At 45.1% G+C, this 21,503-nt stretch overlaps 1 protein-coding gene across 1 annotated transcript in view; it reads right to left on the reverse strand.

The window, feature by feature from the left end:
• CA13 (carbonic anhydrase 13) overlaps positions 1-1,880 on the reverse strand; it is a 40,432-nt gene extending 38,552 nt beyond the window's left edge. The window contains exon 1 of the mRNA XM_043880320.1: positions 1,763-1,880. Within this exon, the coding sequence (XP_043736255.1) occupies positions 1,763-1,799 (37 nt within the window). The 5' untranslated portion in view covers positions 1,800-1,880. The remainder of the gene's footprint in view (positions 1-1,762) is intronic.
• Between the last annotated feature and the right edge of the window lie 19,623 nt (positions 1,881-21,503).

Consider the following 21,503-nt stretch of genomic DNA (forward strand, 5'->3'; position numbering starts at 1 on the left):
CTGGAACCAATATTTTCTAACCTATTAAAGAGTAATCAATATTCATTGACTGAAAATACCCTTTTCCTTCCTAATCATAGCGAGGGCACTGTTAATATCTAGAAACTACTAAATAGGGAAGATCCCCTGAAGTAGGAAATGGCAACCCACTCCAGTATTCTTTCCTGGAAAATCCCATGGACAGAAGAGCCTGGTGGGCTAGAGTCCGTGCAGTTGCAAAGAGTTGGACATGACTGAGCATGCAGCCACACAAGTATTAAATAACAACAACAAAAATTATTCCGGCAAAGAGGGAAATTAAAAGAAATTTCAATTTTCCCAAACAAATTGAAGATTGGCAAAATGTAAGATTACAATTGTAGTGTCACTCAAAGAGAAATCCACCTTTTAAATAACACTTTTCACTATTAAAACTCTTTCACTTGCTGCTATTTTTCAACTGGCAAGTTTATCATACTCTCAAAAATGCTACAATTAGAAATGAAGCTCTTCTGTTTCTTTGTGAAAGTAAGCTTTCTATAAAACTAACTGTACAATATTGCTCAATAATATGCATATTGATCCAAAGAAAGTATTATTACTATTATTATTCACAGATCTAATGCTGACAGTAAGACTTTCTTGGTGTCACTTTGCACATATTGGCTATTTGAAATAATCAGTTTAATGTAAAAAATAAGAAAAAATAGTTTACTTTTGATAACTTAGACTATACAAGAAGAAAACTATACATATTATTACTGTTGCTCTCATCAGTAAACATGTTTTGACCAACGCGTTAAAATTCAATGATCCCTTGCTAACCCCCAGTCTCTGCAAGAATGACTGTGGAAGGAGAAAGAAAAAGCGTGAGAAGTAGCTTAAAATATAACTTCATTTCTCAAAAAGAACCTAAAATCTTGCTAAATTCAACAGTTTCAGGCAACCAACTGCAAGTTGCTGGGGGAACATTTAATAGTAACAGCTATTAAGAAACTTTTGGTGCATTGGTTGCCGGGAAGACAACTTAAATCTCAGTGTTACGATTCACGTCAATATATTGTCAGATATTGTCCATGATTTGCCTCCCCTAAATGAATAACTAGCTTAAAGGACTAAAACAGCAAGCTTGTGCTCAATTCATAGAAGTCTGCCGTCAGATCTGTGACTCGCGAGCTTTTGACGGGTCACTGGTTACCACAGCTCTTGGCTGGTCAAACGCCACGGAGCGGACGCTTCTGAAGGTGGGGGGCCAAGGTATGTGGACCGGGGTCACCCCCAGCGCGGGCCGCGTCTGCACTGCGCTCAGCTGCCCCATCGGCCCCCGGCTCTATCCGCGTCTGCGCGGCGCCCAGCCCCTCGCGGTGCCCCGCGCCGTCCGCGTCTGCGCGGCGCCCAGCCCCTCGCGGTGCCCCCCGCCGTCCGCGTCTGCGCGGCGCCCAGCCCCTCGCGGTGCCCCGCGCCGTCCGCGTCTGCGCGGCGCCCAGCCCCTCGCGGTGCCCCCCGCCGTCCGCGTCTGCGCGGCGCCCAGCCCCTCGCGGTGCCCCGCGCCGTCCGCGTCTGCGCGGCGCTCAGCTGCCCCATCGGCCCCCGGCTCTATCCGCGTCTGCGCGGCGCCCAGCCCCTCGCGGTGCCCCGCGCCGTCCGCGTCTGCGCGGCGCTCAGCCCCCCGCGGTCCCGCGCTCGGCTCCGCGGAGCGCAGCTGTCTCCAAGAAGGACCCCAGAAGCCCCCCGGCGCGCGGACCCCCGCGCCCCGCCCCACCCCGGCCCGCGGGGCGCTCACCGTCGCGCTCGCCGTAGCCCCAGCTGAACCCCGACATGGCCCGTCTCGGCGGAGGCAGCGGCGGGCGGCCCGGCTCCAGGCCCCGCGGCCCCGCCCGCCCTCCTCCGCCCGGCCCTCCTCCGCCCGCCCCGGGGCCGTGTCGGGGTTCAGCTGGGGGCGCCCTGGAGCCGCGGCCGGGCGAGGCGCGCGGGGCCCGTCCGGTCGGTTCGATCCAGGGCGAGAGATTGTGCTCGGCGGCGAGGCGGCGGCTGCAGACGGAGAGACGGAGGGGAGGGGGAAGGCTGCCCAGGGGGCTGCTTCTGAGCAGGGGTCCTGCTGGAGGGGAAAGGCTGCCCCACTGCCCCAGGGCCGTCGGGGACCGGGGAACCCCCCGGGCTGTTTAATGCAGTTTCATTTAATGTTTAAATGCAGTGTAGTTTATGAACAGATTTATGCAAAGAGCTTCTTAATTGGCATGAACCAGTGAAGTTTCTCAGTTGTGTCCAACTCTTTGCGACCCCATGGACTGTAGCCCGCCAGGCTCCTCCGTCCAGGGAATTCTCCAGGCCAGAAAACTGGAGTGGGTAGCCTTCCCTTCTCCAGGGGATCTTCCCGACCGAGGGATCGAACCCAGGTCTCCTGCACTGCGAGCTGACGCTTTACCATCTGAGCCACCAGGGAAGCCCCTAATTGGCATTACCCTTTGCATAAACCCTGACAGCTCAGTTGGTAAAGAATCCGCCTGCAATGCAGGAAAGACAGGTTCGATTCCTGGGTCAGGAAGATCCGCTGGAGAAGGGAAAGGCTACCCACTCCAGTATTCTTGGAATTCCCCTGTGGCTCAGCTGGTAAAGGATCCGCCTGTACTGAGGGAGATCTGGGCTCGATCCCTGGGTGGGGAAGATCCCCTGGAGAAGGGAAAGGCTACCCACTCCAGAATTCTGGCCTGGAGAGTTCCATGGACTGTGTAGTCTATGGGGTCACAAAGAGTCAGACACGACTGAGCGACTTTCACTCACTCCCTTGTGTAAAAGACTGAAAGAATGACTATTTGAAAATCTTTCATTTTCTCTTGCCATCCAAGTGGCTGCTGCATAATGTGGTAATTGCAAGTCCCTGGAGGTCCGGCTTTAGGTAATCGCTCATTGTTCAGGAACCACTAAGGATCAATCCAACTGTTCTTCTTTGGACTTGATGTAAACGCTGTATAGTCAGCCAGTAGCTCTTTCTGCTTGTAAAAATCTTAATGAGGTTAGAATGCAACAGAATAGAAGCGAATGCAATTAAATACAATAAACAATGCTTCTTTCGCACCTAGGAGAAGGCCAAGGCTTTCATATTCCATAGTCTATGGCATAACTGGATTCATTTATGCCAATAATATAATAGGAACCAAACTTTTAAGAATAAGGTCTAATTGATACTCACTTTTCACCACAGAAGACAATATTCACATATATATTTATTTACACATATATGGGTACATATAGGGACTTCCCTGGTGGTTTAGACGGTAAAGCGTCTGCCTACAATGCAGGAGACCCAGGTTTAATCCCTGGGTCAGGAAGATCTCCTGGAGAAGGAAATGGCAACCCACTCCAGTGTTCTTGTCTGGAAAATCCCATGGACGGAGGAGTCCATGGGGTTGCAAGAAGTGGGACATGACTGAGCGACTTCACTTTCACTTTTCACTTTCACAGGGCTTCCCAGGTGGTACTAGTGGTAAAGAACCCGCCTGCCAGTGCAGAAGATGTAAGAGATGTGGATTCAGTCCCTGGGTCGGGAAGATCCCCTGGAGGAGGGGGTGACAACCCACTCCAGTCTTCTTGCCTGGAGAATCCAATGGACAGAGGAGCCTGGTGGGCTACAGTCCATAGGGTCGCACAGAGTCGGACCCAACTGAAGCGACTTAGCATGCATACACGGGTGTATATAAGATATAAAAGTATTTATAACATAGACATGTGTAAGATACATGTAAGTATCGTAAACTTATTTAAGAATGTCGTCTTGAAAAGTTAAGTCTGGGTTACTTAGCTAAGTGCCCTAAGTCTGCACTAAGTCTGTAGATACAGTTGGGGATGTATTATGAATGCTGTGAAGGAGATTGTGAAAGCTCAAAACTCCATAAACCACCTTCTCATGGTGTCCTTGTCTCAGATCAACTGCCTCATATTTTATAAACTCAAGGAGCCTCTCTGTGAGGAGCTTGGTGTCCCCATTTCCAGCAACTCAGATGACTTAGCACTGCAAGGTTAATGATGGTCTGGTTAGTTCCTAGTGCTCAGGAATAATCCTTGGACGAATGAATAAATGAATGAATGGACGAAAATTGTTAAAGAAGTTCCACTTGGTGGGCTTCAAATCCTTCCCAAATTGTTCATTTCACTGCTTAGGTTCACAGTGTCCTCTGGTTTGAATTTATTGTGTACTCTCTCCAGTTTTCCAAAAGAGCAAGCGAACTATTGGAATCAGACTACCGTTTACAGAAACCGGTTAGATAATCCGTAGAGCATCCACACAATTAGCTACTGTCAATATTTGAAAAGGATGAAGAAGATCTCCATAAACAGAGACAGGGTGAGCCCTGGGACAGATCCAGTTGGGGGGGGGGGGAAGAAGAGGGAAAAAAAGCAAAGGTGCAAAAGAATGTATGTAGTATGCTACATTTTCTTATTTTTAAAAAAGGTACATATGCACAATGGAATATTACTCAGCCATTAAAAAGAATACATTTGAATCAGTTCTAATGAGGTGGATGAACTGGAGCTTATTATACAGAGTGAAGTAAGCCAGAAAGGAAAACACCAATACAGTATACTGACATGTATATTTGGAATTTAGAAAGACGGTAACAATGACCCTACATGCGAGACAGCAAAAGAGTCACAGATGTAAGGAACAGACTTTTGGACTCTGTGAGAGAGGGCGAGGGTGGGATGATCTGAGAGAATAGCACTAACATGTATATTATCATATGTGAAATAGATCGCCAGTCCAGGTTCGATGCATGAGACAGGGCGCTCAGGGCTGGTGCACTGGGATGACCCTGAGGGATGGGGTGGGGAGGGAGGTGGGAGGGGGTTCAGGATGGGGAGCACATGTACACCCATGGCTGATTCATGTCAATGTATGGCAGAAACCACCACAATATTGTAAAGTAATTAGCCTCCAATTGAAATAAATAAATTTATAAAAAAATAAAAGAGACAAGTAAAAATTTCAGACCATCTGGTTTAGTTGGGTAATTATACTGAAATGAAGTGACGAAAAAGAGTACGTCGAGGAGCACGTTGATCTTTCTGTCGACTCTTTGTAGGTTGAGGTTGTGCGTGGTACTGGCCGTGTCTTGCCACGCTGTCAGCCTTAGATTTGTGTGGGGTGACACTGCTGTTTATGGACCGATCTAAAAGAAAAGTACTATCAGCAGAACTTCCGGGTGAGGACACGTTACATGTAAATGACAGTTGGCCTGCCTTTTGTCATTAAAAAATATCAGTGGTTGCTTCCTGATTGCACTTTCAAGCCTTCTCTTCATTCTGGATCACTATCAAGTGGGAAAATTAGGGGCTTATTACACTCATAAGCTCATACCTTGGTTATCTGTAGCTTCAGTTCAATTCAGTTCAGTTCAGTCGCTCGGTTGTGTCCAGCTCTTTGCGACCCCATGGACTGCAGCATGCAGTCCTTCCTGTCCGTCACCAACTCCCGGAGTTTACTCAAACCCATGTCCATGGAGTCGGTGATGCTATCCAACCATTTCATCTGTAGCTTAGGGAACAGTGTTCTCACAACCATCTCCTGGATGATAGATGGCGGATCTTCTAAAGTTTTTAGCTTTAACTACTTTACCAACTGAGCTATCAGGGCTTCTACGGGTCGGGGAGATCCCCTGGAGAAGGGATAGGCTACCCACTCCAGTATTCTTGGGCTTTCCTGGTGCTCAGCTGGTAAAGAATCTGCCTGCAACGCGGGAGACCTGGGTTTGATCCCTGCATTGGGAAGATCCCCTGGAGAAGGGAAAGGCTACCCACTCCAGTATTCTGGCCTGGAGAATTCTGTGGACTGTATAGTCCATGGGGTCGCAAAGAGTTGGACCCGACTGAGTGACTTACACTTTAACACAAACATATATAAAACTAATATATTCTCCTTCTTTAGTAAGTGATACTAAAATAATCATGGGCTTCCCAGGTGGCTCAATGTTATAGAATCCACCTGCCAATGCAGGAGACTCAGGAGACATGGGTTCAGTCCCTGGGTCAGGAAGATTCCCTGGAGAAGGAAGTGGCAACTTGCTCCAGTATTCTTGCCTGGGAAATTCCATGGGCTGAGGAACCGGGTGAGCTACAGTCCATGGGGTTGCAAAGAGTCCTACAGGACCAAGCGACTGAGCATGCAAGCACACATACATATTTGCAGATTTTCTCAAAAAAAAAAAAAAAGGATAAAGCACAAATTACCAAAAATGGTTCCCTATAGCAGATGGCTGAGGACGGGGTGTAGGTATAAGGATGAGAGTGTGATTCTTAGAACATCTTTTTAACTTTCTCGTCGTAAGTGTTTTATATTTTCAGAAAAATTAAAGATAAAAAATAAAACCTAAAATTGAATTTTGGCAGAAACTAATGAACTTAACTGTATATTAATGTGATAATGTAACCACACAGATATGTTTTGAATAGAGTATTCTGGTTGTATATCCTTAGTAGAATATACTACATATTAAGAAGAACAACAAAACAGTCTTGAACTTCACTGCCAGATTTAATTTTGATAATACTGTTAGTGTTGTGATTGAGAAACCATTTTTGCATATACTTCTTAGGTTAAGAAAGACCAATGAGTAAATATATTGTTTTACACATTGACTTTCATTCTGGCTTATACAATATGAAATGCAAAAGCTAAGATGAACACTGTGGTACTGGGTTTGAATATTCTGTTCACTGATGCTGAAAGCAATAATACCCCAATGCCAGTGAAGCTAAGAAAACAAACTTTATAGCTCATCGTTTATGGACCTCTTGTAAGGCTCAATGCCTGATTTTATATTTGCAACTTTGTATTCCTCTTTTTAAAAAAGATAGGTTCCAAAATTATTGGGTTGGCCAAAAGGTTCATTCACTTTTTTTCGCAAGATGGCTGTAGTAGCCCTTAGTTGTTTTAACTTCATTTTTAGCACTTCCCATAGTACCATTTAGTTACCTTTAACTTCATTTGAAACAATTTTGTAAGTTGTATTGTGTCAATATACATTTTAAAAATTATCAAAATTGGTGAATGTTTGTGTAGCCATTAATATTTAAGATGGAAGAAAAAAGTAACATTTTCAGCATATTATGCTTCATTATTTCAAGAAAGATGAAAATGCAGCCGAAATTTTTAAGAAAGATTTCTGCAGTGTATGGAGAAGGTGCTGTGACTGATCAAACATGTCAAAAGTGGTCTGTGAAGTTTCATGCTGGAGATTTCTCACTGGTGGGTCAGATAGTCCTGTTGAAGTTGATAGCGATCAAAATCAGACATTAATTGAGAACAATCAATGTTATGCAATGCAGGAGATAGCCAGCATACTCAAAATATCCAAATCAAGTGTTGAATATCATTTGCACCAGCTTGGTTATACTTATAGCTTTGATGTTTGCATTCCACATAAATTAAGCAGAAAAAAACCTTCTTGATTCCTATTTCTCTATGCAAACATAAAGAAAACATTCCACTTTTATGGATTAAAGATATAAATGTAAGACTGGAAACTATAAAACTCTTAGAGGAAAACATAGGCAGAACACTCTCTGACATAAATCACAGCAAGATCCTCTATGACCCACCTCCCAGAGTAATGGAAATAAAAGCAAAAATAAACAAATGGGACCTAATTAAACTTAAAAGCTTTTGCACAACGAAGGAAACTATAAGCAAGGTGAAAAGGCAGCCTTCAGAATGGGAGAGAATTATAGCAGATGAAACAATTGACAAAGAATTAATCTCCAAAATATACAAGCAACTCCTGCAGCTCAATGCCAGAAAAATAAATGATCCAATCAAAAAATGGGCCAAAGAAGTAAACAGACATTTCTCCAAAGAAGACATACAGATGGCTAACAAACACATGAAAAGATGCTCAACATCACTCATTATCAGTTCAGTTCAGTTCAGTCGCTTAGTCGTGTCTGACTCTGAGACTCCATGAGCTGCAGCATGCCAGGCCTCCCTGTCCATCACCAACTCCCGGAGTTTACTCAAACTCATGTGCCTTGAGTCGGTGATGCCATCCAACCATCTCATCCTCTGTCATCCCCTTCTCCTCCTGCCCTCAATCTTTCCAGGATCAGGGTCTTTTCAAATGAGTCAGCTCTTCATATCAGAGAAATGCAAATCAAAACCACAATAAGGTACCATCTCACGCCGGTCAGAATGACTGTCATCAAAAAGTCTACAAACAATAAATGCTGGAGAGAGTGCAGAGAAAAGGGAACCCTCTTACACTGTTGGTGGAAATGCAAACTAGTACAGCCACTATGGAGAACAGTGTGGAGATTCCTTAAAAAACTGGAAATAGAACTGCCATGTGACCCAGCAATCCCACTGCTGGGCATACACACTGAGGAAACCAGAACTGAAAGAGACACATGCACCCCAATGTTCACTGCAGCACTGTTTATAATAGCCAGGACACGGAAGCAACCTAGATGTCCATTGGCAGATGAATGGATAAGAAAGCTGTGGTACATATACACCATGGAATATTACTCAGCTATAAAAGAGCATATTTGAGTCAGTTCTAATGAGGTGGGTGAAACTTGAGCCCATTATACAGAGTGAAATAAGTCAGAAAGAAAAACACCAATAAGCTATATTAACACATATATACGGAATTTAGAAAGATGGTAACGACCCTATATTCGAGACAGCAAAAGAGACACAGATGTAAAGAACAGGCTTTGGACTCTGGGAGAAGCCTAGGGTGGGATGATTTGAGAGAATAGCATTGAAACATGTATATTACCATCTGTGAAATAGATGACCAGTCTAATTTTGATGCACGAGACAGGGCGCTCAGGGCTGGAGCACTGGGATGACCCTGAGGGATGGGATGGGGAGGGAGGTGGGAGGGGGGCTCAGGATGGGGACACATGTACACCTGTGGCTGATTCATGTCAATGTATGGCAAAAACCACCACAGTATTCTAAAGTAATTAGCCTCCAATTAAAATAAATTAATTTTAAAAATAAATTTAAAAATTATATGACAAAAGAAAGAAAACATTCCATTTTTAAAACAAATTGTGATGGGTGATGAAAAGTGGAAACTGTACAATAATGTGAAAAGGAAGAGATTCTGGAGCAATCTAAATGAACCACCACCAACCACGAAGAAGGTGATGTGTGTATAGTGGGATTGGAAGGGAGTCTTCTATCATAAGCTCTTCCCAGAAAACCAAATGATTAATTCCAACAAGTACTGCTCCCAATTAGACCAACTGAAAGCTGCTCTCAATGGAAAGTGTCTGGAATTAGTTAACAGAGAAAGCATAATCCTCCATCAGGATAATGCAAGACCCCATGTTTCTTTGATGACCAGCTTGGCTGGGAAGTTCTGATTCATCTGCCATACCCACCAGACACTGTACCTTCAGATGTCCATTTATTTCAGTCTTTGCAAAATTCTTTTAATGAAAAAATGTCAGTTCCCTGGAAGACTGCAGAAGGCACCCAGAACAGCTGTTTTCTCAGAAAGATAAGTTTTGGGAAGATGGAATTATGAAGTTGCCTGAAAAATGACAGAAGGTCATGGAACAAAATGGTGAATACATTGTTCAATAAAGTTTTTGGTGAAAATGAAAAATGTGTCTTTCATTTTGACTTTAAAAAAAGGAAGGAAATTTTTGGCCAACTCAGTATATTCGCTTCAGACTCCGCAAAGCGGCGCCTCCCTCTTGCTGTGGAGCACCTGGCACCCAGACTTTGATTTCTGAACGCCCTTGCCCTTTACAAGGAGTCAGAGCCCCTTGGAGAAGTGGCTACTTTCAGAAACGGAACAAGGAAAGGTCAAGGTGAGCCTAGAACATATTTTTTAAGCCAGAAACCTAGAAAGTGCTAAAAAACTGAGTCAAGACAATGAGACAAGCCACAGAACTGGAGAAAAGGCTTTCAAAGGGCTGCTGTCCAAGATAGACACAATACTCTTAAAACTTAACAGGAAGAAAATCACTTGATTTTTTAAATGTGCTAAAGAGCTTAACAGGCACCTCACCAAAGAAGATATACAGATGGCATACAGGCTAAGTCACTTCTCACGTCTGACTCTTCATGAGCCTATGGACTCTAGCCCTGCAGGGTCCTCTGTCCATGGGATTCTCTAGGCAAGAATACTGGAGAGGTTTGCCAGGCCCTCCTCCAGGGGCTCTTCCGGACCAGGGATCGGACCCACATCTATTACTTGTCCTGCATTGGCAGGTGGGTTCTTTACCACTAGCGCCACCTGGGAAGTCCTATACGGATGGCAAATAAGCACATAAAAGATGCTGATCATACGTCATCATACGTCATCATATGTCATCAGGGAAATGCAGATTAAAAAGAGAGATACCACCTGTTAGACTTGGTGAAAACCCAGAACACTGACAAGACCAAACGCTGGCAACAACGCGGAGCAAAATGAGCTCTCATTCGCTGCTGGTGGGGATGCAAAATGGTACCTCCATTTCAGAAGACAGTTTGGCCGTTTCTTACAAAGCTAAGCATGCTCTTACTGTGCAATCCAGCTATTACACTACTTGTTTGGGATTTACCCAAATGAGTGGCAACGTGTGTCTTCACAGAAGGCTACACATGGATGTTTATAGCAGCTTGATTTATAATTACCAAGACTTGGAAGCAACTAAGATGCCCTTCAGTAGGTGACTAGATAATATTATTTAGGAGTAAGAAGAAATAAGCTATCATCATGAAAAGACACAGAGGTTCCTGAATTGCATATTGCTAAGTGAAAGAGGCCAATCTGAAACGTCTACATGATGTATGATTCCGACTATATGACCTTCTGAAAATGAGAAAACTATGGAGACAGTAAAAAGGTCAATCGTTGCCGAAGGGGCGCCAAGATTAACAGGCAGAGCACAGACGATTTTCAGGGCAGTGAAACCACATGAAACAGTGCAATATCCATACAGGACCACCACCAGCGAAACACTGTGTGATACTACTATGATGAACACATGTTACTATAAACTTGCTCAAATCCACAGAACGTAAAACACCAAGAATGAGTCCTAATGTAAGCCAAGGTCGTTAGGTGATTACGATGTGTCAAGGTAGGCTCATCAAAGACACCCTCTGGTGGGAGACCGTTGAAAATGTTTGAGGTTATCCACGTGTAGGGGTGAAGGGTGTTTGAAAACTCTCTGCACCTTCCTCTTAATTTTGCTGTGAACCTAAAACTGCCACCCCAAAATAAACCATTAAAAACTGGACCCATAAAAAAACAAATGGGGTCATGTAAAACACATACACCCCCCCCCGCCCCCTGCCGTGTGAGCTAGCTTACAGGAGGTCCCACTGCCAAATTTGGGACAATTTGGCCATCAGAAAGAAAAATGATACTAATACATTAAACCTCTCTTTCAAATGTCTAGCGGTCCATAGTGGTACAGAACGAGAGAGAATGAGAGAACGTGAACTTCCTTATGAGAGAATAGCAACTCATACAGATGAAATGATAGAATTTTAAGCGACCATTTTTGCAAGGCCAACAATATGCCTATTTCAGGCAAGGATCAGCTGCTGCTGCTGCTGCTGCTAAGTCGCTTCAGTCATGTCCGACTCTGTGCAACCCCATAGATGGCAGCCCACCAGGCTCCCCCGTCCCTGGGATTCTCCAGGCAAGAACACTGGAGTGGGCTGCCATTTCCTTCTCCAAGCACGCATGCATGCTAAGTCACTTCAGTCATGTCCGACTCTGTGCGACCCCATGGACAGCAGCCCACCAGGCTCCTCTGTCCACGGGATTCTCCAGGCAAGAATACTGGAGTGGGTTGCCATTTGCAATGTTCAGTAGTGGGTGCTAAAACTTCTGGGTGGAAGATTTCATTATTGGTGAATAAGATATTCACACTCTCTAGGATTAAGAGACAGAAAGTACATATCAACAAAACACAATGTGTAAATGCTTAAAAAAAAACAACCCATAGTGTGTGACCTCAGTTACATTGTAGATTGGAGGGGGAAAGCTGTAACAGATGCTTTGGGGACAGCTAGAGAAATATAAGCACAGATGCTGTGTAATACTATTGAAATGACGTTAATTTTCATAGATGTGATGGTGGTACTGGGAACACTTTAGGAAATGAATGTTAAAGCTCTAAGGCTGAACTACCTGATGCCGGCAACTGACTCTCAGTCAATAACTGACATTAGCTGAGGGATGTTTGGATGCTAATGATGCCATTCTTGCAATTTTTCTGTGGGTTTTAGCTTTCCAAAAGAATCTGTGGGGACAAAAACCTACTTGCTCAAAGCAATGAACCTGTTAACTTGCTAAGTAATTTATAACTCTGTGTGGACTTTCATTAACAAGAAGCCTCTGTCTCTGAGATCAAGTAAAGTGAGGTTAGCACTAGCCAGAGAACCCAGAAATCCCGACCAAGGACATGGTCATGCCCTCCACTTCACCCTTGAATGAGTTAATCCAATACAAGCTTCCTTTGCAGAAAAGCACGCTTAAATCACCTCTCCTCATTGAATCAGATACTATACATACGTGAGGCACTCCTACGTAAGTTACCACCCTAGCCATCCAAGTATTTAATTAAACATAGCATATTAAAGAAATATCAAAGTATGAATTAAAATTCTTTTGTTAGGGTACATACACAGACCCTTCCTCTGAGATACACATTCTTCTCCAGGGGTTCTTTTTAGAAAGTCTAAATGTCAACTGAAGTGGCTATCTTCATCTGACTTTTGGTGGTGGTTTAGTCGATAAGTCATGTCTGACTCTTGCGACCCCATGGGCTGTAGTCTGCCAGGTTCCTCTGTCCATGGGATTCTGCAGACAAGAATACTGGAGTGGGTTGCCATGCCTTCCTCCAGGGGATCTTCCCGACCCAGGGATCGAACCCAGGTCTCCTTACCCACCAGGAAACTGACCTGAGCAAGGTTCCTAACTCCTCGGTTTCCTGGAGAGGCAGGCCTCACAGGCAGGAACCCAGCCTCCATCTGCAGAGGACCACGTCCAAGGTGCTCTCACTTTGCACCCGTTTCCTTCAGTCACCAGTCCTGGGATTTGCACCCCTGAGACTGATTAACCAAGAGACTGTCTTATCATTTGCTTTGTTTGATGTCTTGCAGAAAGTGTTGATTTTATGGAGCTGATATGGTACGTCGGTTTCGATGTCTTTAATTTTCCATTCCTAAGGTTATCCTCAGGTTAGAATTGCGAAAGGCAGGCTCTCCAGGAGATTACACTGAGGCCCAAAGGGGCTAAAGGTCTTGTTCAAGGGATTGAGACTTCACACCTGGATGAGAACTCTCAGATCAGAACTGGAAAGGTGTCTATAAAGAGTCAGCTCTTAAATCACTTCCCAGATTACAACTTTCAGAAGCTAAACAGTTTGTCCCTTAGGATCAGAGAAGAGCACATTGCTAAAACCCTGCCTTCTACATTTTGGGTCTTTTGTTTAATCTCACATTGTTTTGTAAAGTAGTAGAAATGTATCCATACCCTATTTTATAGTATTTTGTGTCTTATTTGAACATAGTATAAAAGCAGATAAAGTGTGACAAAGGAGAGCCAAGATTACTTAAAAGAAAAGGAAGTCGCATAAACATCAGAAAGGTGTTTAAAAGTCCAGATAATTGACGCCAAAATAATTTAAGTGCCAAAGAGTTTAGTTAATTATTCCTTGACTTTGAATAAGTCAATGTCACTCTATTCCTGCCAACATTCTGAAACATAATGACAGATAAATTCGGGTGCTAACAGACATTCTGTCATCAGCTCTTCTAAAGCTTATTTATCCTGTTCTGTCCTCTAGGAAAGGGCAGTCTATTCTATCAAGAATGGTACCCATAACTCCATCCCAGTACCAAGCGAGGCTTGACACAGCCACGCCTGGATCCCACCATTCCACTACTGAAGGTCTGGTGCACTGCCCTTGCACACCTAACAAAACCTCCCACTCCACACACCATTGTATCCTTTATAACCGACGTCACCAACCCCACGCCGTCATCGTTGCCATCAGCATACTAAGAATGAGTTCTAGAATTTTCTCTCTTACGGGGAAGTTTCTCCCAGCACACACATACAGCTCCCATTGGCTACCCATCCATCGTCTGGTATTTCTTGGGTTTTTCTCTCTATGTGTGTTCAGTCACTCAGTCGTGTCTGACTCTTTGCAACCCCATGAACTGTAGCCCACCAGGTTCCTCCGTCCTTGGAATTTTCCAGTCAAGAACACTGGAGTGGGTTGACATTTCCTTCTCCAAGGGATCTTCCTGATCCAGGGATTGAACCTGCGTCTCTTGCATCTCCTGCATATTCTTTACCGCGGCACCACCTGGGAAGCCCTTTTCTCTCTATATTCAACTATACTAGTAAGTTTTATCCAGAGATACAGGACCACACAGTGCAGGTATGTCTGTGTCGTAAGGACATTTATGATAAGGAATTGGTTCACACAATTATGGAAGCTGCTATTGCTGCTGCTGCTAAGTCGCTTCAGTCGTGTCCGACTCTTCGCGACCCCATAGACAGCAGCCCACCAGGCTCCGCCGTCCATGGGATTCTCCAGGCAAGAACACTGGAGCTGACAAATCCCCAGATCTGCAGGATGAGCCAGCCAGCTGAGGACCCTGAAGAGTCAACGGTGCAGACGCAGTCTGAGGCTGGCGGGCGTGTGACCCGGAAGAGCCAGGGTTTCGGTGCCTGGCCGAGGGAGGTGACAAGCTTATGCCGCGGTTCGTAGGCGGTCAGGCAGGAGGAAGTCTGTCTTCCTTGCGAAAGGCTCAGTCTTTTTGTTTTATTCAGGCTTTCAGTTGAAGGATGAGAGCCACGCAAATTAAGCAGGACAATTTGCTTCAGGCAATCTACTGATTTCAGTGACAACTTCATTCAAAAACATCCTCACAGAAACACCCAGGACAGTGTTTGCCCAAACATCCTGGCACCCTGTGAGCCAGTCAGGTTGACAGAAGAAACTAACCATCACACAAACCTTTAAATCTGGGGATCTCTCCTCTCTCTGCACTCTCTTCCCAGGTCCCTCTATCAGTTTTGAGGATATCATCTCCAGAGATCAGATATCCACTTTTGCTAGATATACACTAATAACAGATAATGCTCTTCCAGCATGATCCACATTTTACATTCTCAGCTGCTTGCACTTTTTTAGAAAAGTGAAAATAAAAGTGACATTTGTTTAAGTGATGTGTCTTATTTAACCTGATATATCAGAACCTTATTGTTTTAACATGAATTAATACAAAATTAATGTGTGCCAATTATCAATTTATTATGATTGATTAATATTAGATTAAATATCACTATGAAATTCAGCATTGAACTACCTGCTCTGTGAAAACAGAGCTTTAAAAAATCTCTTTGCAGCAAGCACAAGGATGTTTTCTCCATGGAGGGACACTGTAAGGGGGGAGACTGGCTTCCTGGTTCTGGCATGCTGCGTTTTTTTCTGTTTTCTTCTTGCTCCTCTTGGGCGCCTGGCAGGGACATGTGTGAGTGAGCTTGCAGGGGCACCTTGCCCCAGCCTCACACCAAGAGCATGAACTCTCTCGGCAAGCCCACAGCCTCAGCCCCAGCCCAGCGACTGTCTCTCTGCCCCTCCTAGGACGGACCCCACGTGGCCCAGCTGCCAGGCCACCCTGTTGGCACAGAGATGCCCCCACTCGCTGTGCCCAGCTGCTCACCAGCCTTGGGCAGTCTACACCACGGACAGCGTCCGCCACGGCGCTCTTACCAAGAGCTGTTCCGCACACTCCAGGCTGTGTGTCGCCCTGCCAGAGCTGATTTCCCGGCTCTGAGTCCCTTTTGCCACCTGCACGACAGACATATTCCTCTGTACCCTGGAGGGGTGTTTCTGCTTGCCTGGCAACAGTGGACCAGCTTGGTTCCGGGCCACCCTTGAAACTTCCCTTCCGTCCAATGGGTTGCAACCATGCTTCTCCATTGATCTGAGTTCTGACTTCAGAAAGGAGGCCAGCCGCCAAGCTTGTCCTTCCTTGGAAACTCTCCCTTAGCTGTAGGGTGTTCCTGAGTGTTCTCTGACATCTTTAACTCCATTTTAGAGTTAATAATTCTTTACAGTAAACATTTCCTGTTCAAGCGATTGTGTGATTTCTGTCCCCTGGTTGGATCTTAAGTGAAATAACATAGCTTTGACATTCTTTTTTCTTAGGAAGTCTTCCAAATCTGTTTTGTATTTTACTCTGATGGACTGTCTCTGTTCACCCCACCTCATTATAAGTGACCGCTGGCCGTATGGGGTCACTTATATATTGGGCAGCTACTGTCCTGGGCAGCACAGTTCTAGTCCCCTGGACTGTACTCAACTGCTGCAAGTTCATGTGTCCAGAAAGGAAGGACTTACCCCCTCCTCCGCCCCATTCTCCTTCTCACAGATTTTGCTCTCTCATTAAATGGCACTACCACACACTCAGCTGCGCAAGTCAGAAACTTGCTACTTATATTTCCAGCTTGTCTCTTTCTCCCCTCACCTCTAAATTTTGTCAATTTTGACTCCTAAACAACCTGTGGATATGACAAAAACAGAAAAGAAAGAAAACTGCCCTTTATTTTTCATTTTTTTGAAAACTGCCCTTTAAACATATAACGAAGTTCAAAAGACGTATAATTCTATAAAGGTCTTTATGCTCTTTCTTCCTAACCAAAACTTCAGTTTCTTAAAAGGCATCAACATTTCATATTCATAATGATGCTGTGAAACACGCATGTTCATACACTGTTTATAGAAACATAAAATACATGTTTCTATTTCTGGAAACAATTTGATAACTTAAATCAAGTATTTTAAGTATTTATAATCTTAGATCTTATTCCTCGTCATGCTCTCCAAGAAAATGTTAGGAGATTGCTCAAAGGTTTATGTAGAAGGGTGCTCATCACAACGTATTCATAACAGAAGAAATCTAGAAACAATGGAAATGCTAATGATAAGAATATTTAAATAATATCAAACATCAACAAGATGTAACTTTAGAAAGATACTAAGTATATTTTAAAATATTCTTAGTATGTATGTTTACATTTACAAATTATAAATTATCTAAAGAAAAATTCCAATTTTTAAGAAACAACATAGTTTATCTGTTTAGGAAAAAAGGCTGCAAAGAAATATACCTTTAGAAAGTTAAGTGGTGGAATTTATTCATTGTTCAAGAACATCTGTTGGGCTCCCTTACGTGCCAGGCACTGTTATAGGCACAGGGGATACAGCTGCTGCACTGACCAGCTTCCAAGATAGTCTTCAACGATCCTCACCTAGTGTTCAGCTCCTTCTGTAGTCTCCTCCACTGAAGAGGGCCAGTATGTATAATTGTAAAAATTCAGTGGAAGCAAAGGTGTACAACTTCTGAGTCTAGGGCATAAGAGATATTGCAGTTTCTCCCTTGCTTTCTTGGATCATTCAGTCTGGGACTAGCCTGCTTCCACAGCAGAGGACCCTCAAGTAGCCCAGCAGGGAAGTTCAGGAGAGGATTTGGGGAAACCTGACAACAGCCAGCACCAGCTTGCAGCCATGTGAGTTGCTTTGCAAGGAAACCCTCTAGTCTCAGCCAAGCCCTCAGATGCCTGCAGCCTCGGTCAACATCCAGCTGAATCTCGTGAAAGACCCTGAGCCAGAACCATCAAGCCAAGCCTCTCACAAATTCCATGCCCACTGAAATCATGAGAAAATAAATGAAGACTCTTATTTGGAGAAACTCAGTTTTGGAGTGATTCATTATGCATTAGAGAACTAATACAGTAGCACACAAAACCAGATAAAATGCTCTGCCTTTATGGAGCTCACATTCTAGCAGGAGGAGACAGGTAATAAATAGGCCAAGTAAATAGCATGGGATGCTACGTGGTGATAACGGCGGAGGAGGAGGGCAGGGATGTGGGAGGACTTGGTATTTTACAGGCGTAGTCGTGAAGCCCTCACTGGAAACCAGGGCATATGAGAGAAGACTGGAAAGAGGGTCCCAGGTGGCACAGAGGTGAAGAATCTGCCTGCCAATCCAGGAGACGCAGGAGTTGGGCAGGAGTTGCGGGTGGTGGGGGGGTGGGGGGTGGGGAGCGGGGTTGGATCTCTGGGTTGGGAAGATCCCTTGGAGGAGGAAATAGGAAGCCACTCCAGTATTGCCTGGAAAATCCCATGGACAGAGGAGCTTGGTGGGCTACAGTCCATGGGGTTACAAAGGGTTAGACATGACTGAGTGAGCACACACTGAAAGAGGGGGAGGAGCTTTGCAGATATCTAGTGGGCGAGCAATCTGGGCAGAGAAGTAAGAAAACAGTCAGGGGTGGGGTGGGGTGCGGTGAAGGTGGGGAGAGGAAGGTTGTCAAACAGGGCTTCACAGGCCATTGTAAGTACTTTGGCCTTTATCCCGAGTGATGTGGGAAGTACTGGAACTTCTGAGCTAAGGAATGACATGATCTGATTAACATCTTAGCAGGATTCCTTCTGGGGTAGGTAGAGATTAAAGCAGGGGAACCAGTTAGGAAGCTATTACAGTAATCCAAATGAGAGAAAGACTGGTGAGTTAAGGCAGAATGCAGTAACTGCTGGCTGTTCACTTCCTTCTTTATACTTTTCTGAATTTTTCGAATTTCCTCAAGTACTCTTCATGACTTTTCTAATCCAAAAGGAAAAAAATCATGAAATCCTTATAGCCCTCAGCAATTTCTGTCTTATTTAACAAAATATAGATGATTATGTAATTCTTAGTAGGATTTCAGAACAACAGAGTTCTGAACAAACAATACACAAAGAGAGTCGGAAACTGTCGACTTTAATCTAGATATGATCTTGGGTGGCCTGGGCCTGAATGCCTTGGGGCAGGGCTGGGGTTCCCAACCAGAGATGGAGGCTGGGTCATGGCAGCGAAAGCACCAGATCCCAGCGACTAGACCAGCAGTTAGTGACAAGGGCCCCGACCCTTTGGCATTGCAGAAAAGAACTTCCACAAAGACGGAAAGTGGTGAAGCAAGTAAAGTATTTCTTAGGAGGAACAAGTACAGTACATATGGATAGACACATGGGCAGACTCGGAGAGAGAGCCCCTGAGTCTCGCCCTTGTGGCAGTTTACATCACTTCTGCGGGGCATTTCTCCCAGATCTCCTCTGGCCGCTCATCTTGATCTGCCTGGGTTCACAGTCCATATTCGGTATATCTCAGGATCTTCCCACGTGTGTGCACGCATCTTAACCAAAAAGGCATCTGGGTAGAACAGCAACAGAGCCTTTTCTGTGCATGTGCGGCCAGGGAGGGTCTCCTGACTTTGGGACAAGAAATATGTGGTCTGTGCAGAGCCCAATCTCCTCCCTTTGATTGCCCTGCTATTCTTGTCTTAGAGTTTTGGTCAGTAGAGAATGAATCTCTGATTGCTTTACCCTGGGGGGCCCATCTGCCTCCTGCCTCATATAGACTCTGAACAGAACAATATCAACGGAAAAAAATCTCAAAATCATTGCTGAACTTTATAGACAACTTGAGTGTTTACATTATCAACTAAACATGGTAATTACAAATCACAGCAGCCTTTAATTTTGCTTTAAACACTGTTGAAATTTGGAGTGCCAAATGATAATTTAATAGCTCACTGCCTCCTTTGCAGCTACCAATTTTCTGTTTTAAAAATGCATTTGCAAAATATTCCCCAATTCCTATAACTTTTAACCATTGCTTGCATTTTAACCTAGCATCACAAAAAATGTGAAAGGACTTCATGTACTCTTTGAATATCTTTATTGCCTTTGTTATAGGGATTTCACTGTTCCTCACCTTCAGATATTTCATACGCAAGCCATCCTTTGTAACTGTAATTAGCTCAGGTTCAGGATTTCTAGGCATTTTGCCAGGAGATTACTCTGAATAAAATCTGCTTAATTAAATTAAAAACATATTTGTCAAACACCTATCACTTCCAAAAGCTACAAAAAGCTAAAAAGAAGTCTTCTAGGTATTTTTCAGTCGTGCTAAAGACAGAGCTTTAAAGTCATTTTTAGTGTATTGGCTACAATCTCTTCTCTGCTTCTTATACTTAAGGAAATTTTATTTCATTCAGCAAATGTTTATGCCACACCTTCCATGCACTGGAAATACGGAATCCTGCACGGCAATATAAAGGTGAATGAGTAGTGAACCTGGCCCCTGAAGAGGGCATGTACTAGTTGAGAGACAAATGTACATACCAGTAATATGATATTTGATTTAAATTATAGAAAATAAATAATAAAAATACAAAGCCTGTGATTCACCTCCTACAGCTTCAGAATACCCTAAGGAAGTGTCGTTTTTCCTTCACTGCAGAGTGCTAATACAGATATTTCCAGGAATCTGACCTAGACAAAAAGATGGAAGGTCCTGTCTGCTCTGCTCTACTTTATTATATAGAATATGTTATAAATGCTTATTCCTAGTCTGAAAATAAATTCTTCTGTCACTGAGGGGTCAAAGAAATAAAAGACTCTGCATTCCTATAATCAATCATGAAACTTTTCATGATAATTGGCTCCTCACAAAAAATGCATTTTTCCTTGAAGGGTAGGTAGCTTTCAGTACTCTGGAGAGGGAAATACCCACTCCAGTGTTCCGGTCTGGAGAATCCCATGGACACGACTGGGGGCTTTCACTTCATTCTTGCTGCACGGCTTGTTTACACTTTCTTGCGCGTCTGCTGTTACGTCAGAAATTCTCATCTGCCTGAGGAAAGCACTGCAGCTCCGGCTCACTACAGTCTTCGCCTAGAAGTCCCAGTGCTAGCCCCGGATCCGCTCAGACCCTAGGCGCTCGGTGCCGCCCTGCGAGCCTGGGGCGCCCCCAGCGGCGCGCGTCCCGCGTCCCGGGAGCGCGGCCCCGCCAGCTCGCAGGACGCGGCCGAAGGCCGACTTCTGTGAGACCGCCCTCGCGGCTCCGGTGACCAAGAGGCGCCGGCTGGTTTCTGTACGCGAGTCCGCGCGAGGAGCTCGAGGCGCGCCGCGTCTTCCGCGTCTCCGCCGAGTAGAGATCCTCAAGGAAGCATTTGGCCAGAGACGCTAACCGGCGGGACTTCACTAGGCGGGCGGGACTTCGCCCTGTGGGCGGGGCTGCGCGGCCTTCAGGGGCGGGAGCTCCGCGCGCCTCGGCCCTGTGGGCGGTCCTACGTTCGGTGGGTGGGAACCAGCGTGAGGCGGAACCACGCCCTGTGGGCGGGGCTTATATACGTCTACAGCTCGAGCTCTGGGACAGGACTACTCTCTGTGGGCGGGGCTTATCCTGTCTACCCACCGAGCTCCGGGACGGGACCACGCTCTCTGGGCGGGGCTTACTCTGTCTACCCACAGAGCTCTGGGACGGGACTTCGCTCTGAGGGCGGGACTTCGTCCTGTGGGCGGGGCTGCGCGGCCTTCAGGGGCTGAAGCTCCGCGGGGCCTCGGCCCTGAGGGCGGTCCTACGTCGGGTGGGTGGGAACCTGCCCGTGGGTGGAACACGATCAGTGGGCGGGGCCTATCTCCCTTTACTGACCGAGACCCTG

This window comes from Cervus elaphus, chromosome 21 (genome assembly GCF_910594005.1).
Source record: "Cervus elaphus chromosome 21, mCerEla1.1, whole genome shotgun sequence".
NCBI lineage: Eukaryota > Metazoa > Chordata > Mammalia > Artiodactyla > Cervidae > Cervus > Cervus elaphus.